Here is a 16,518-nt window from a genome sequence, read left to right on the forward strand (position 1 = left end):
GCAGGGAGCCCGGGTTTAATCCCTGGTGTGGGAACTAGATCCCACACGCATGCCACAACTGGGAGTCCACACGCTGCAACTAAAAAGATCCCGCATGCCGCAACGAGGATTCCGCATGTCGCGACTAAGACCTGGCGCAGCCTAAATAAATTTAAAAAAAAAAAAAGAAAAGAAAAGATTCTCCAACTCGTAAATTCCTACTGTGGTAGGCAGAATAATGGCCTTCCAAAGATGGAAACTGTGACTATGTTATGTCACGTGGCAAGGGGGAATTAAGGTTGCAGGTGGAATTAAAGTTGCTAATCAGTTGACCTTAAAATAAGATTATCCAGCATTATTCAGGTGGGGCCAATATAACACAAGGGTCCTTAAAGGATGTAGGGCAGAAGAGTCAGTGTCAGAGTGATCAACAGGAGAAGGACACAAGCAGCCAGTGCTGGCTTTGAAGTTGGAAGGGGCCATGAGCCCAAGGAATGTGGGCAGCCTCCATAAACTGGAAAAGGCCAGAAAACAGATTCTCCCCCAGAGCCTGCAAAAAGGAACGCAACCTGCTGGCACCTTGATTTTAACCCAGTGAGACCCATTTTGGACTTCTGACCTCCAGAACGCTAAGATATTAAAATTTGTGTTGTTTTAAGCCATTTCAATCTGTGGTACTTTGTTATAGTGGCAACAGGAATCCGATACACCTGTGACACCTGGGTCTTTAAAAGGTTCCCCCTTTGCTTTAAAGCTGCACTTAAAGGTGTGGTGGAGTTGCATTTTACACAGGGATTGGGTTGAATATTCAGGACGTAAGAAAAGGTAGAGTCGGAATTAACCTTGAACATAACTTGCATGGCTCATTATGTAGAGGGCAGGGACCAGGACCCGCTGAAGTGGTACAGATAAACAATCCCCAAGGTGCCCTCACCCCGGGGTCCCCTCACCACCGGGCACTCGGCTTATTAACTGGAAGGGCCAGCTAAACAAACCACATGTTTTGAATCATCTTTCTCTCCCTCAAGGCATGCAATTAAATTTGCATAAATTCAAAGAACGTATGCTGCAACTCTATTGTAATTTCAGATTTTGTTTTATTTTCTGAGTTTGCCAAGGAAAGAATGGAAAAACAAAACCTTCTATTTGTGGTGTTTGTGGCTTGTTCTTTTTATTAGGAAATATACCAAGCATACAGAGAAGCATGAAGAAGATAACCCGCGTCTGTGTGCGTATCCCTCACCCCTGACAAATTCTAAGATTATTCGACATTTGATTCAAATTTTTAAAAATAAATGAAATGTTACACGTACAGTTGAAACCCAGTGTCCTCTTTAGCCTTGCAGATACCATCCCCAAACCCCTTCCTCCCCACCCCCCAGGAGTAATTTCTTTTCTTTTCTTTTCTTTTTTTTTTGCGGTACGCGGGCCTGTCACTGTTGTGGCCTCTCCCGTGGCGGAGCACAGGCTCCGGACGCGCAGGCTCAGCGGCCATGACTCACGGGCCCAGCCGCTCCGCGGCACGTGGGATCTTCCCGGACCGGGGCACGAACCCGTGTCCCCTGCATCGGCAGGTGGACTCTCAACCACTGCGCCACCAGGGAAGCCTCCCTATTCCTTATTTTGATGTTGACAGCATTCCTGTGCATGCTTTTGTACCTCTATTACCCAGATCTGTGTGTACCCATAAACAATAAAGTATCAATTTCCACGTTTGGAAACACTGTATAAACGGTGTACCGCATACATGCTTCTGCAGCTGGCTCCCCATCCTCAACAGTTTCTGAGGTTCACCCACATTGATACCTGTAGCTCTAATTCATTCTTTATAACTGTTGAGTAATACTCGATTTTATGAAAACACAATTTGTTTACCTGCTCTTCTGTTCATAGGTATTTAGGCTGTTTGCCACTTATCTTTATTACAGACGAAGATTCAGTAAACGTGCTTGTACTTTTCCTTGTGCCCCTATGCCAGGGTCCCTCCTAAAGGTGTATCTTTAGGAGGGAAATTGCTAGGTCAAAGGTGTGTGTAGCTTGAGTGTCACCGGTTATCGCCAAACCGCTTTACACAGTAGTCACACCAATTTCCCACCGGCCGTGTAGGTAAGTTCCCTTTAACCTGAATCCTGACCAATACATACTAGTTGCTGCCTCTCTGATAGCTAATGGGTCTCGTCCTTCTCGGGTTGCCCAGTTGATTCTCACAGCAACCCTGGGCAGATGTGGCACAAGTCTCATCTATGACCACCTGGCAGGAGGGCACAAGGAAGCCCAGGGAGAGGATGGTGAGCCCGACGCAGCTGGCTGTGGCCGTTCAGGAGCCGAAAGAACGCAGGAGTCTTGGATCCCGGGCACCCACTGCCACAGGAACCAGATACGTGGCCAGAACAGTAACTCTGCGGCGACTTTTAGAGAATAAAAGATATTCAAGTAATCAGTACTATGTGGTAAATAACAACCATCCCCGCTAACAGATAATCACCACTGTGTGGAGCTTTGTATTTCACCAGACACTTTCACATGCATTCCATGTTTGACCTTGACAACAACCCCAGAAGGGCGTTGTTGGATTACTGTTCCTACTGTACAGATAAGGGGTTGGATTACTGTTCCTACTGTACAGATAAGTGAGGCTCATGGCTGGTCAGTAGAAGACTGGATCTTGAACCTACTTGCCTTTAAAGTTATGTCTTCTGTACGTACACTTGGAGATGGGTGTCTGAGAGTTGGGAATGCTCAACCTGTGCCATCTCTCCTGGCCCTCTGCACGCAAGTTCTCCCAGTAACTGAGGTCGCACCACAAACACAGCATTTCCCCCAGGGTGAGGCCCAGGCCAGCTTTTTACACCTGGAGTCAGACTGTAAGAACATCCTGACTCCGTCACTCAAAGGACTGTGATCTGGGCAAGTTACTTGGTCTCTGTGCCTCGGTTTTCTCATCTGTAACATGGGAATGATGGCATCTACCTCCCAGCAAGGTCGTAGTACGGACTGGCTGCAGTAGCGCATCTAACCTGTCAGGCACACAGAAAACATGTGAACATTAGCCCTTAGGAGGCAGATTGTGACTGACGGACTTCTGGCTTCCCACAGCAGGGAGCTGTGGTCCTGATGAGGAAAGGTGGGCCACAGCATAGCACATGCCACTGATTCTGGGAGACAGCCCGTCCTCGGAGGCGAAGGAGGGCTCTGTCCTGGAGGTACAGGCTCGCGGCACCCAGCACAGGACCAGAGGAACCACAGCCAAGGGCAGGCGGTGGTCCTGCAGGAACGTCCACCAGATCACATGAGGGGCCTGTAAGTCCCCATCTTCACTTTTCTCAAGGCTTGGTAAATGTCAAAGGATTACAGCCTGAGGGTTCGCCGTGTGCCACCACAGCTGCCAGTGAGCTGACCAGGCACTGCTTCCAAGGCAGGGCTCGGAGGGTGAGGGCTGGGCGTGGCGCACCGAGCGTGTTGGGTAGAGGGGACCTGAGATAAGGCAGTAAGGAACCAAAGGTGTATTAATGACCTGTTCTTGGTTCCTGTCCATCCCAGAAGGAATCGTTCAAGATCTGAGAAGCAACCCAAGCTCACTGCTGTCCTTGACGTGAAGCCTCACCATCAGCAACTAGTTATCCAGCCCCAGTAATGGAGAAGAGAGAACACACAAGTCTAAGGTAGGACAGTAGGGCTCAGCTCCTGGGTCTGCCTGTTTACAGCTGGGTGAGCGTTAATCTTCGTAAGCCTCAGTTTGCACAGCAGTACAATGGGACTAAAACACCTATCCCACCTGCCTCATAGAGCTGGAACATCAGATGAGTAACTGCATGGAAGTGCCCTGTGAACCATCACGTGCCACGTAACTGGCAGCTCTTGCCTATGGCACTGAGCTGTTCTTGTTCTTGGTGGTGGGGGGGCAGGTAGTATCCATTCACACCATTTGCTCACATCACTGGTTCACTCCATGACCGTGGCACAGCCTGGAACTCTACCCAGCCCTCCCAGAAACTAGATCTGTGACCATGGCCTCATAGGCCTCCTGTTCTAATCAGGTGAGACACTCCACCACGGGGACAATCACACAGTCAGCTGGCCACAGGTGGAGAAAGTCATGGGCCTTTGGAAGCAGAGTTCAAACGTCAGCTCTGCTCCTCACGAGCTGGGTGATCTTGGATGAGCCACTTACCCTCTCTGAGCCTCAGTTATTTTTAAAATGGAGGTAATGATGCCTATTTTGTGCTGTTGAGAGAAGTGAATGAGACTATATATGCTGGTCACCCAGTAAGTCCTCAACAAGGCAAATTTAAACTCCCTGGGCCTAGAATTCCCCATCTACAAATGGGGACAACGGCTGCTCCCTGATAAGGCCATTGTGAAGATGAACAGAGACAGTGTGTGGAGCACACACAGGATTTAGCTCATGACCGTCAGCTCCATAAGCGCAGGGCCTAGGTTTGTTTTATTCCCCAGGGACTACCCAGCCCCTTGTAGCGTACCTGGCACACACCCAGCTGGCACTCAGGAAACATTTGTTGAGTGAACGAGCAAAGGAAGTACTGCAGATTTAACTTCTCTGAGCCTCGACTTCCTCGTCTATAAAATGGGCATGTAAATACTTACCTGGGAGGGCTGTTGTGAAAACCAAGGGCCCACAGCAGATGCTCCAAACATTCTCCGACACCGCACACCGGGAGGTCACCAGGTGTGCCTTGCACCCCATTCCCCAGGCAGACACCACAAGAGGCGGCTGGGTAAGTAAGAGTAACGTTTACTGAGCAATACAGGACTGAGTACTATGAAGGGTTTACCAGGATGGAAACGCACCCCACCCCCTCCCCGGACACCCCGCAACACCCAGAGACTACAGTACTTAGGAGTTACACACAACGGCCATAACTGCTGGATATCTGTTCGTAACAGACAAACCATAACATATTTATACTGTATCACATCGAGTGATTATAGAAATCCATATATATATTGCTTGTATAAAATCTTTTTTTTTGTAAAAAATATTAAAAAAAAAAAAGAAAGATAAAAAACATGTGCAGTTGAAAGCCCTGCCAGGACAGCCAGTCTGTAAACATTCAGTGAGTATGTGCTTTGGAAGGGCGCCCGCGCCTCGTGCCCGCAGCAAACTCCAGCAGGGCCGGCGAGGGTGCACCCGGCTGCTACTCCCCAGCAAGGCCGCACCAGGCCCCGCATCACGGCCCTCTCCGGCCTCGCATCAGGGTCAGGGGTCAGGGCTGGGGCAGGCAGATGGCAGTGTTACTCAGCTCCATCCTCAGCCGTGTTTGGTTGTAACTCATGGCTTTTCCTGGCTGCTCGGAGGTCCCTGGGGTAGGTGGCCTGGCGGAGAGGCCGGAGAAGTGCCCAAGGCTGCCTGGCTGGGCGTCTCTCCGGCCTGGGTGCCTCTGTCCTGCCTCGTTTGAGCTGGGCCCCAGCAGGACAGCCCCACCCTCAAGTCTACTTTGGTCTCAGCGCTTGGTCCTTCTGGGTTTCGTCAGCCTGCTCTTCCCCTTATGCGGCTGATCTGAGTTTCACAAAAAAGCCCCACTAATTACTGGCTGTGCTGAGCCTTGCTGTAAAGTTTTTCATGCACCAAGGAAGGGCCCTCTGGTGGCCTCCTCCTCCTCTTCCTCCTCTTCCTCCTCTTCCTCCTCCTCCCAAGCCCACGGTCACTTCTTCTCTAGCTGCTCAAGCAGCGGGTTGCCTTCCGACTCGGGCGTCTTGACGCTGTCCGTCCGAACGATACAGGTGGGGCGATGCCGGTTCAGCATCAGAATGAGCTGCTGTCGCTCCTGCTTTAGCTCCTCAATCTGGGTCTTTAGCTCTGCGTTCATGAGTTCCAGCCGCTCGGATTCCTGCATGCAAAACAGACACGTGGCTTTAGGCTCTCACTGGGAACCAGCTCCGGGAAGAGACTCTCCCTCTGGGTAGGCACAGGGCACAGCAGGCTGGCGTTTGCCTGTTTTCTGTCTGCCAGGTTCCCACTAGAGGAAGCACAGAATCTGCTATTGAGTCCCCCGGGGTAACTGACTTTCTTTAGGCCGTGCCTGTCACACCTGTGACACTGGCCTGTGTTGCTAGTGGGATGAACCCAGGTTATATCCTGGGGCCAGCCTGGCTCATGTCCCACCTCTCTTCCCCACTCAATCCACTCCAGCCACAGTGGCTTCCTTGCTGTTGCTCAAATACGCCAAATACTCTCCTGCCTCAGGGCCTTTGCACAAGAAACAAAGGGTGGGACAGGAATGGAGGCCAAGCGTATCCAGAACAGATGCATGGAGGGTCCACGGAGGGGTTAAAGGTGGCCCACGATGGCAGTGCAATGGCAAGGTGCTTTATGTATGATAAATGTATGTTGGGGATATACTGGCCTGTAGGGTCCACAGGCCCAGTGTGGTCACGTAATTCCTCCTAAAACATGTGCTTCCTGGTTATTAGTCTATAATGATTTAAACAGCCTCTTCCTTATCCCCTGATATCTAGAACCTCTGCCCACTGGGAGGCAATCAATAGTCATCCTTCTGGATCCAAAATGTGGCTTTAAATAGACCTCAGGTGAGATTTCCAGAGAACTTCCAGCTCAGCTGGAGAGGCTCCAGGGCAAGGAAGCAACATTGATTTGATTTAGGGGGGTTTACCTGTTCATGATAACAGGTGATGGGCGTACCAATTCAAGGCTCTGGGGGTCAACACAGGAAAATACAGAGGCACCGGAATGGTATTTCTTGGACTCTGTCTAAAAACTTATGACCAGTTTGGAGGTTGGAATTTACTCAAGGGCCAGCAAAGGTTGACCAGTGATTCTCAACTAGAAGCAATTTTTGCCTCCCAGGAGACATTTGACAATATCTGGAGACATTTTTGTTGTCACAACTGGGGAGGGTGGGCGCCCTTGGAATCCAGTGGGTAGGGATCAGGGATGATCCTAGATATCCTTCAATGCACAGGACCCCACAACAAGAACTATCAATCCAAAATGTCCACAGTGCCAAGGCCGGGCAACCTGCATCAGACCGAGTGTGGGCTGTGGTTGCGATGGGCTGAGTGGCCCCGCCTGGGGGCCCGGCCGGGCAGCCTCCCTCGGGGCTCTCCAGGGCCCCGGGACTGCTGTCTTCCCCACACCAGCCAGGCTGACTGAGTTGTTCCTTTTGCTCATGTCTGCAGAGGCAGCCCAGTGCTGGGGACTCAGAACTGCTGAGATATACAGTCCTCATGACCAGACGCTGAGGGAGAACAGCCTCAAAGAAGGAAAAAGTGCTCAGGGGAAAATATTAAAAGCCAGCTAGGGTGGTTTTGGATTCAGCCAGATAAAGCGCGACAGGGAGGCCGGCCTGGTCCATGGTTCTCCAAATTCCGAGAGAAGAGCATCGCTGAGGGCCAGGAGAGACCCCACGTGAAACCATGAGTCTGGGGCAGGTAGGTGCCCATCTTAGCTGCCTGCTCACTGGGTCTACAACCTGGTGACCTTGGGAATGTCTCTGACCGTGCGGTTCCCCCCAGTCAGGGTTTTAGCTCCAACTTCTAAGCCTCTGAGCCTCTTGCCTCCAGGAGTTTCGGTTCAATCCACCCACCCACAAGCGTGTGCCGAGAACCTGCTGTGTACAGTGAATGCTCTAGGGGGTCCAGAGGCCCATGAGCCCCTACACAGATCTTGTGCAGCTTCCCCTCTAAGGGGAAGAAGGATTTCTAGAGCAGGGCAGAGCTTATCATGTGTCCATCAGCCATCCAGGGTCTAGAAGACCATGAGAGAGTGGGCTAAATGGCCGGGTCTGACCTTGGGTTTGAAAAATAGGTTGACGCTGGTTGAACAGAGAAAGTCGGTAGGAGTGGGGGGCATTTCAAGAAGCAAGCCCTGAGTGAACAAGGACGCAGACAGGGGAAAGCTTAAGATGTGTTTAGGAGATAAAAATCCTCCATTGTGACCATAGGTCACTTTAGGATATAGTAGGGTACAAAGCTGGGAAGGTGGATTTATAGCCAGAACCAGAAAAGCTGGTGGGTTTGGAATCAGAGTCAAGAGTAAGTTTCCTAACTTCCCTGAGCCTCAGTTATCTCGTCGGTAAAAAGATGATGATCCTGGGGATTAAATGACTGCACATGGGAAAAGCATTTTGTAAACTGAAGGGTTAGGGAGGCTTAAGGAATTTTTACTTTAAGCCATGAGCAAGGGAATATGAAGACAAGAAGGAGGAGAAGCAGAGGAGGAGGCCGTTTCCAAGAAAACTTGGCAGGTCTTGGAGACTGCCTGCATTTGCAGAATGGGCAGCTGGGAGGAGAGCTGCCCTTGAGCCTGGGCTGGGGGGTATCCAAGGAAGCAGGGAGGTGGGAGTTGCTCTGGAGAGCAGTGGGGAGGGCAAGGAACGAGTTGGGTTGCACAGTGGACGGAAGTTACAATGGACATGCAAGGGGCAGGGTCCAGCAGCCCTGCATATACATCCTTGTCCTTGAAAAGACTGCACGTCAAACCCACCTTACACGTGAACACCTGTATTGCACAAAAAGACCCAGTGGGTATGTGGCGACTTGCTTCCCTGTGCGTGTATCATAGGAATGGCATGATGTTTTGCTGGTTTGAAAATGTATGGGTACCTCATAGACTATCCTGACCCCTGACAGTCTGGCTATCAGACTGTAACTAACTGCTTTTTCATTTTATTTTCTTCTGTTTTATTAGTTGGTGCTATGTATTTATTTAATGTGTAAGTATACGTTGAGCTCAGAGGAATTTTTTTTTAACCATGATTGTAGAAGTGGTTTGTGGTCTTAGAACAGCAATTGCCTGATCTGTTTTCCTAATAAACTCAGGAACGTGGGCTAGGATCTTCGCACCTTAAGTATGAAATGAATAACCCTTCTTGCATTTTTGTTTATCGTTTTGCCTCTGGTAGATATTTACTGCCCTAGAGAAAATGAAACCATTTGTCGTTTCAGAATGGAATTAATGCAAGTGAAGGAGGTTAATGTCTCCTCCACGGTGGTCAGTGAAAGGAGCAGAAAAAACACAGGGTGACGGGGCTTCCCTGGTGGCGCAGTGGTTAAGAATCCACCTGCCAATGCAGGCGACACGGGTTTGATCCCTGGTCTGGGAAGATCCCACGTGCCACGGAGCAACTAAGCCCGTGCGCCACAACTGCTGAGTCTGTGCTCTAGAGCCTGCGAGCCACGACTACTGAGCCCACGTGCCAAAACTACTGAAGCCCGCGCGCCTAGAGCCCGTGCTCCACAACAAGAGAAGCCACCGCAATGAGAAGCCCGTGCACAGCAACGAAGAGTAGCCACCACTCGCCGCAACTAGAGAAAGTCTGCGTGCAGCAACGAGGACCCAAAGCAGCCGAAAATGAAAATTAATTAATTAAAAAAAAAACCCCACAGGGTGAGGGGCTGGGCATCCTTCTGTGTGCCCTTGGACTAGTCACTTCCCTTCTCCGGACCTCATTTTCCCCCTTAAAATATAATAATTGGCCCAGGGAACTTTAAGCATTAAGATTCTCTGACTCTATTATTTTAAAAAGTTACCCTAATGCACTTAAAATAGGGCTCCACTTCCCAACTCTTTCTGTTAAAAAAAAAAAAAAAAAAAAGCCTGGTGCAGACTCCTGAGCCCAAAAGCCCTGTCTGAGTTAAAATCTTGACTCTGCCACTGGCCAGCTACACTGCTGTGAACAAGATTCCTAAGTCCTGGAGCCTGGGCACCTGAATAGAGTGCTGGGCCACAGAGGAAGCTCTGGGCTCCGGTCCTGACTCGGCCACTGTGTGACGCTGAGCAACTCTCATCCCTCCGAACCTCAGATGCCACTCAGTGGAATGGGGCTGCCTTGCCTCCTCCAAAGTCACCGTGACCATCAGGGAGAGAGTGGCTATGAAGAGCAAGGAACGCTGTGAGGGTGTGAGACTGTGTCACTGATGCCCACACCCAGGGAGCTGTGTCGGGCACAGCGGGGTTACAGAGGCCGGCTGTACAGCTGTGGGGAGCCAAGGGGCTGCTGCTCCCGAATGCAGGCAGCGGAGGTGGCCTGGGGCCTGCAGGGCGTGGATCTGACCCCCACAAAGGCCTGCCTCCTTCAGGGATGTGGCTGGTCCTGGCAGGTGAACTCTGAGAGGCTACAGGAATCTCCCAGGGTGGCTCTGAGTGTCCAGGGGCCAAGGATGGGAGGGTAACTTTTTACATTATACGTCTATGTGTGTATGCGTATGTATGTGTGTGTGTGTGTGTGTGTGTGTGTGTGTGTGCGCGCGTGCGCACATACACATACATATACCTTTGTACCTCCGAGCCTTGTAAATATGTGACGTGTTAAAAATAAATCACAGAAACGCAAATCAAATCTACAGCGAGGTATCACCTCACACCAGTCAGAACGGCCATCATCAAAAAAGCTACAAACAGGGCTTCCCTGGTGGCACAGTGGTTGAGAGTCCGCCTGCCGATGCAGGGGACGCGGATTCGTGCCCCGGTCCGGGAAGATCCCACGTGCCGCGGAGCGGCTGGGCCCGTGAGCCATGGCCGCTGAGTCTGCGCGTCCAGAGCCTGTGCTCCGCAGCGGGAGAGGCCGCAACAGTGAGAGGCCCGCGTACCACACACACACAAAAAAGCTACAAACAATAAATGCTGGAGAGGGTGTGGAGAAAAGGGAACCCTCTTGCACTGTTGGTGGGAATGTAAATTGATACAGCCACTATGGAGAACGGTACGGAGGTTCCTTAAAAAACTAAAAATAGAACTACCATACGACCCAGCAATCCCACTATTGGGCATATACCCTGAGAAAACCGTAATCCAAAAAGAGTCATGTACCACTATGTTCATTGCAGCTCTATTTACAATAGCCAGGACATGGAAGCAACCTAAGTGTCCATCAACAGATGAATGGATAAAGAAGATGTGGCACATATATACAATGGAATATTACTCAGCCATAAAAAGAAACGAAACTGAGTTATTTGTAGTGAGGTAGATGGACCTAGAGTCGGTCATACAGAGTGAAGTAAGTCAGAAAGAGAAAAACAAATACCGTATGCTAACACATGTATATGGAATCTAAGAAAAAAAAAAAAAGGTCATGAAGAACCTAGGGGTAAGATGGGAATAAAGACACAGACCTACTAGAGAATGGACTTGAGGATATGGGGAGGGGGAAGGGTAAGCTGTGACGAAGTGAGAGAGTGGCATGGACATATATACACTACCAAACGTAAAATAGATAGCTAGTGGGAAGCAGCCGCATAGCACAGGGAGATCAGCTCCATGCTTTGTGTCCACCTAGAGGGGTGGGATAGGGAGGGTGGGAGGGAGAGGCAAGGGGGAGGGGATATGGGGATATATGTATACGTATAGCTGATTCACTTTGTTGTACAGCAGAAACTAATACAACATTGGAAGGCAGTTATACTCCAATAAAGATGTTAAATAAATAAACAAACTAATTACTTAATTACAAGAGAATCCCCCATGTCTTTGGGTACTGACTGTGCACACAGCCATCTGCCTTCACGCCCTAAACCTCACACCCGGCCTCTGCTTCCAAGGCCAGAGGGGAGGAGGAGGTGGGCGTGGGGATGAGGGGGGCTGGACTTGAGCCCCGACAGACTTCCCGAAACCTCCATCCTCGAGGCCTGCACTTCTCTTGGTCCGCCGCTGCCTGCTCCTCTCGCCAGGATAGCACCATCGCCACATAACCGGTCTTCCCACTCTACTCTCAGCTCCCCATTCCGTGCCCCACGCTGCAGCCACAGCGACAGGGTGTATCTCTCTCCTCCTGAAACCCTCCCATGGCTCTCCATGACCAACACACTTCATCGTCCTAACAGGGACACGTGAGAGAGTGAAAGAATGTACCATTAATAATCAGGCCCGGCCGGCAGGCACCAACCGGGACCGCCCCAGACAGCCCAGCACAGGGATTGCCCGACAGGTGAAGGCTCTGGGGCCCTATTCTCTCCATGGGCTGTACACTCCAGCTACACTGGTATTTTTTTCACTCCCTTCACCACATCCTTAAACAACACCTCTTGCCTCTGGCCTTTGCTTTGGCTTTGGTGGTGACTGACCCCTCCAGCCCTGTCCTTCCACGCGTTGCCTCCCGCTCCTGTCTTATGTCTCAATCAGCAGTCTTTCCGCAGCCTAGACTCAGACAGGGCCCCTCCGTCTGTGCTCACAGCCCGCCGCGCTTGCCCAACCTAACGCTCAGCACATATCCCATGCCTGTCGCCTGCCTGCCACCCCACTGCAGCCATGGCCTGAGGGCCCACTGTGTGGCGGGCACTCACTCAAGTGCTAAGGATGGACAGATGGGTCAGCGAACAGCTGGGCGAGTCCCGGCTCCACCGCACACTAGCAGTGTGACCGCAGGCAAGTAACCTGACTCTCTGCGCTACGGGTCCGTGTCTAAAATGGGGATCATCAATGTCTAGCTCAGTGGAATGTTGTAAGATTAAACGAGATACGGGAAATGCCTGGCACACAGTAGGTGCTCAGCCGGTGTTACTGGAATGTGCGGAGCAGCTCGTCCCGCTCACTTGGCGCTGACCATTCGCTGCACTAGTGTGTTACTGGTGTGCGTTCACTTGGCCCTTCTTGCCTGCTGGCTGGCTGACAGGCCCTTGAAGGCGGGGATGGGATGTGAGATTCTCTGTTCCCTGCTATGCCTCGCCCAACTCCACAGGCACTCAGGGCTAGAAATGAGGGGTGTGACACTCCATCTATGTTAAAGGCCTATGTGAGACCCATGTCTTAGAATTTTCTTGAAAACTTCCCGCCTGGTGTTGGTCCACCATCTCTTCCAAGGGGCTCCCAGCTCCAGGAGTCTAACTCCGCCTCCACTGACCTTTCCCCTGCCCTAGATGCTCACAGCCGGAGGTGTACACACTGCCCCACGGTGTTGACACCCATGATCTCAGATTTGCTCTCTGCTTGTTGCAAGCATGAGAAGAGACCCACAGATCCCCAGTATCAGAGAAAACCCAGTCCAGCCCGGCCTTGTCTCTCCAGATCCCACAGGAGGGACCACGACTGGTCCTTCCTGTGTGTCCCCAGCGCACCTAGCACAGGGCTGGGCACTCAGTACATGCTTAAAACTACTTGTCCACAAATCAACGAACGAGCAAAAGAATGAATGAACAAAGGAATGAACAAACCCACGAATGAATGAATGAGCGCCAGCAGGGCAGAGTGCTGAGGATGGATGCTCTGAAGTTAGCCTCAGGCCGAATCTCAGTTCTACTGCTTAGTTGCTGAGGGACCTGGGCAAGTTACTTAACTCCCCGTGCCTTCCTTAGTGTCCCCGTGTGCAGACAGAGAATAATGCAGCCCCCTACCTCATACAGTTATTATGCCAGTAAAATGAGCTCATATGTACACTGCGCTTTGCACAGGGCCCCACTTTACACGTTAGCAACTAGTGTTAGCGGTTGCACGCTGTAGAAGGGAGCCTGACCTGTGATGTTATTATTCTATGGTGTTACTATTGTTATTTAGAAATCAACAAGGGATTGGGGGTGGGGAGGCTGGAGACCACCGGCTTGGACTAATTAGCTTTCTGGTCATGTCCCTTCACAGCCATCTACCGTTTTTCAGGAGCAGGGAAGGCCCATTTGGCACATTCCAAATGAAAGGGCAGGGATGTGCTCCGAGGGCCATGAGGCAAGGCGGCCCTCCACTGGCCTTGGCACGCAGAGCTGACCTCTGGTCCCAGAGGCAACAGCCGAGAGCTCGGGGGTCAGCTTCGGTGGGGCTGAGGCCAGGCAGATGGGAGGCAGAGCCAGAAGAGCCTCCTGCACGTGAGGGAGGAACTTTTCTCTGCCCCATCGCTACGCCCACTGCCCACGTGCAGGGAGCTCTCACTGACTTCATCTGCACCCGCGCCAGACAACTCTGGCAGCCCTCAGCGCACCGGCATGGGTAGTGCCGGTCCTGGGCCCTCTGGGTCCATTAGCATCCCGGGTCTGACCTCAGTTAGAGGCGGGGAACTTGGCTCCTCCCACCTTCTATGGCGGTCCAGGGATCTGGGTGGGCAGAACGGCTGCTGGCTGCCCCTGGGCGTCTTGGCTCAGGGAGGGGGCATCGGAGAGAAGGCAGGGAAGGCAGAGGGGTCGAGGCCGGTTGGGCAGATGCCAGCGAGTACACATTGATTCTGCAGGCATTCGATGGCATCTCCTGGTCTATAAGCACACTAGCCACTAAAGGACAAGGCCGGGGTCCCCCCTGGCCACTGCCCTGCTCACCCGCTGCAGAAATTCCGTCCGTTCCTTCTTCTTGTTCCGGCATCGGGCGGCCGCGACTTTGTTCTTCTCCCGACGCCTTTTCCTTCGCTCTTCTTCCTCGTCTAGCTGTGAGGGCAAAGAGCCACGGATGAGACATTGAGGCAAGCCTGGCGTACAGCTTCCCTCCTTACGCTCAGACCGGCAGATGGACAACCTAACCCACACCTCGCCGTGAGTGAGCCGCACTGCCGGCCCGCTGGCCTCTTGGCGGGTGGGATGGCAGCGTTTCCCAGCCGGCCCGAGGATGCTCTCGGAGTAGGTGGGCATCCCTGGGAGCAGTCAGTGCCCCAGGAGGGCAGGGCCACCTGGGTTCTGCCAGCGTTCAGGAGGCCCAGAGCCTGGCGCTCTCCTCACACAGAGGTGACACCCCATGGGCGGTGGCAGTCTGTTCTCTTGCCTGGCCCAAGCCCTCTGGGCATTATTTGCCAGGTCAGTGGCTCCCTGGCACTTGCAAAACACCTTGGGCACGAGTGTTGATTTCACCTTCTGCCCCCACTGTCACCTCCCTGAGGGAGGTATTCTGTCCTCTCTCTCGGTCCTTCCAAACCCTCAGATCTATCTCCTGGTGATGGAAAACTCTCCCCAGCCCCCTCACCTGGGTTCATCCTTCTCTCTGCCTCTGCATGTTCTTCCCCCAGGACATCCACTTGCATCCCAGGATCCCATGGGCTCCTTAAAGTGCCCTGCTTGGGACACAGACAGAGGGGCCTTTGGAGTCTCCAGGCTTGCTTCTCCCAGAGACACACTAGGAAATTTACCACGCATGAAACAGGGCCCGTAGAATGGGAAGGAGAAGGCTCGCTGCCCACCAACACAGACTTTCAAAGCTGCAGTTATTGTTGTTTCATTAATAATAATAACAAGAGCTGCCATTTGTTGCCTACTTTGCTAAGGGCTTTAAACACAGGTCATGTAAACCTTACAGTCTGATGAGGAAGGGACTGTGACTGCCCCATCTCACAGATGGTGAGACTGAGGCTCACCAGCGCTACAGTGAGGAAACGGTAGAGTCAGGCTTCCAACTCAAGATTTCTCTGACTTCAGCCTTCCTGCTCTTGACCACAGCCCCAGCCCATTAGGATCACTTTGACGTGATGTCTCTCACTGTCCATTACCCACCAGGAGAATCTGGAGGATACACAGGACCAGCCGGTCTGGGAACGGCCTAGAGTCCGAGGCCGCTGGAGAAGGGTTGGGTTGCCAACTCTCTCACTTCTGGAGCCAGTTGCGGGTGCTTCTGGCAGCCTGAGGCCTGGAATAAGGTCTCAGCCGAAAGGGCTTCAGGCCAGGAAAATAAACAGCCTCTCTGCCTACACTCCCGGCATGCTCTAGGAGCTCAAGACCGAGGGCCTGGGCTGGAGACAGCACCCACGGCCCTCAGCACAGGCCCTGGCAGGGCAGCCCCTTCTCCTTCTCCACCACCTTGGAGCTTCTCCCTGACCCTCTCCCGCCCTGCCTGGGAGGCCGGCTGGAGAGGCGCCTTGTCAACACGGCCGCACCCAAGCACCTCCCAGCCCCTTGGCCTCCTTTGAAACAGAACCAGAAGTGACAGCTCCTCTGGCTGACCCGCATCTGGGGAAATAGAAACCCGGACAAAGTTGATTCCACCCAGCCTCTACCTCACCCCCAACAAGGCCGAGGTAACCGTGACGACAGGCAGAGGGAAGGAACTGGAGGAAGTGGCTGGCAGTGCAATCTCCCCTCGGCCGAGAGGGTTTGCCCACAAACTGCCAAGGTGATGTGTGCAACCTGGGCCCTGCCAGGCTCACAGGGTTCTGGGGTTCTGGCAGAGCCGCCGTTTCCTAGGAGACACAACCTCTGTCCTCCACCTCCCCACCCCACCCCTGCGCAGGGCCTCATCCTACATAAAGCTGGAAGCCAACGGAAGCTGCGCTAGCAGCAGACGCGAAGAGGCTCAACGCTGGAAGTTTAAGAGAACAACTGGGCCAGGATGACACCTAGATGGGGGGCTGCTCCACCCTGCCTCCGCAGCCACATCAATTCCTCCTGCCATTCCTCTCGACTCCAAACGTCTCACCCTTCTCCAAGCCAGCCAGGCCCTCCTGAGATGACCTTCCTTTCCTATTTGTAAACTCTTACAACCCTCAAGAGCAAATGCCACCTCCTCCAGGAAGGCTCCTTTGACTCCCCAGATAGAATTAACTGCTTTTTCTATGCTGCTACAGCACTTTGAGTTCCCCGCTGTGAGAGTCTCTGTCATACCCCTTGGTAATTCTCTGCTTATGTAGTAGCGGCCTTCCCTGCTAATCTGGAGAATGGGGGACC

General features: G+C 52.4%; 1 protein-coding gene across 4 annotated transcripts in view; it reads right to left on the minus strand.

Annotated features, from left to right (window-relative positions):
* Positions 1–4,870: 4,870 nt before the first annotated feature.
* The window catches only part of JDP2 (Jun dimerization protein 2), a 41,694-nt gene continuing 30,046 nt past the window's right edge, over positions 4,871–16,518 (minus strand). For all 4 annotated transcript variants that reach the window (XM_033850820.2, XM_073800218.1, XM_033850819.2 and 1 more), the window contains 2 exons: positions 14,194–14,298; positions 4,871–5,828 (listed from right to left, as the gene is read on the minus strand). In XM_033850820.2, the coding sequence (XP_033706711.1) occupies positions 5,643–5,828; positions 14,194–14,298 (291 nt within the window). In that variant the 3' untranslated portion in view covers positions 4,871–5,642. The remainder of the gene's footprint in view (positions 5,829–14,193; positions 14,299–16,518) is intronic.

Source organism: Tursiops truncatus, chromosome 2, assembly GCF_011762595.2.
Source record: "Tursiops truncatus isolate mTurTru1 chromosome 2, mTurTru1.mat.Y, whole genome shotgun sequence".
In the NCBI taxonomy this organism is placed as follows: Eukaryota; Metazoa; Chordata; class Mammalia; order Artiodactyla; family Delphinidae; genus Tursiops; species Tursiops truncatus.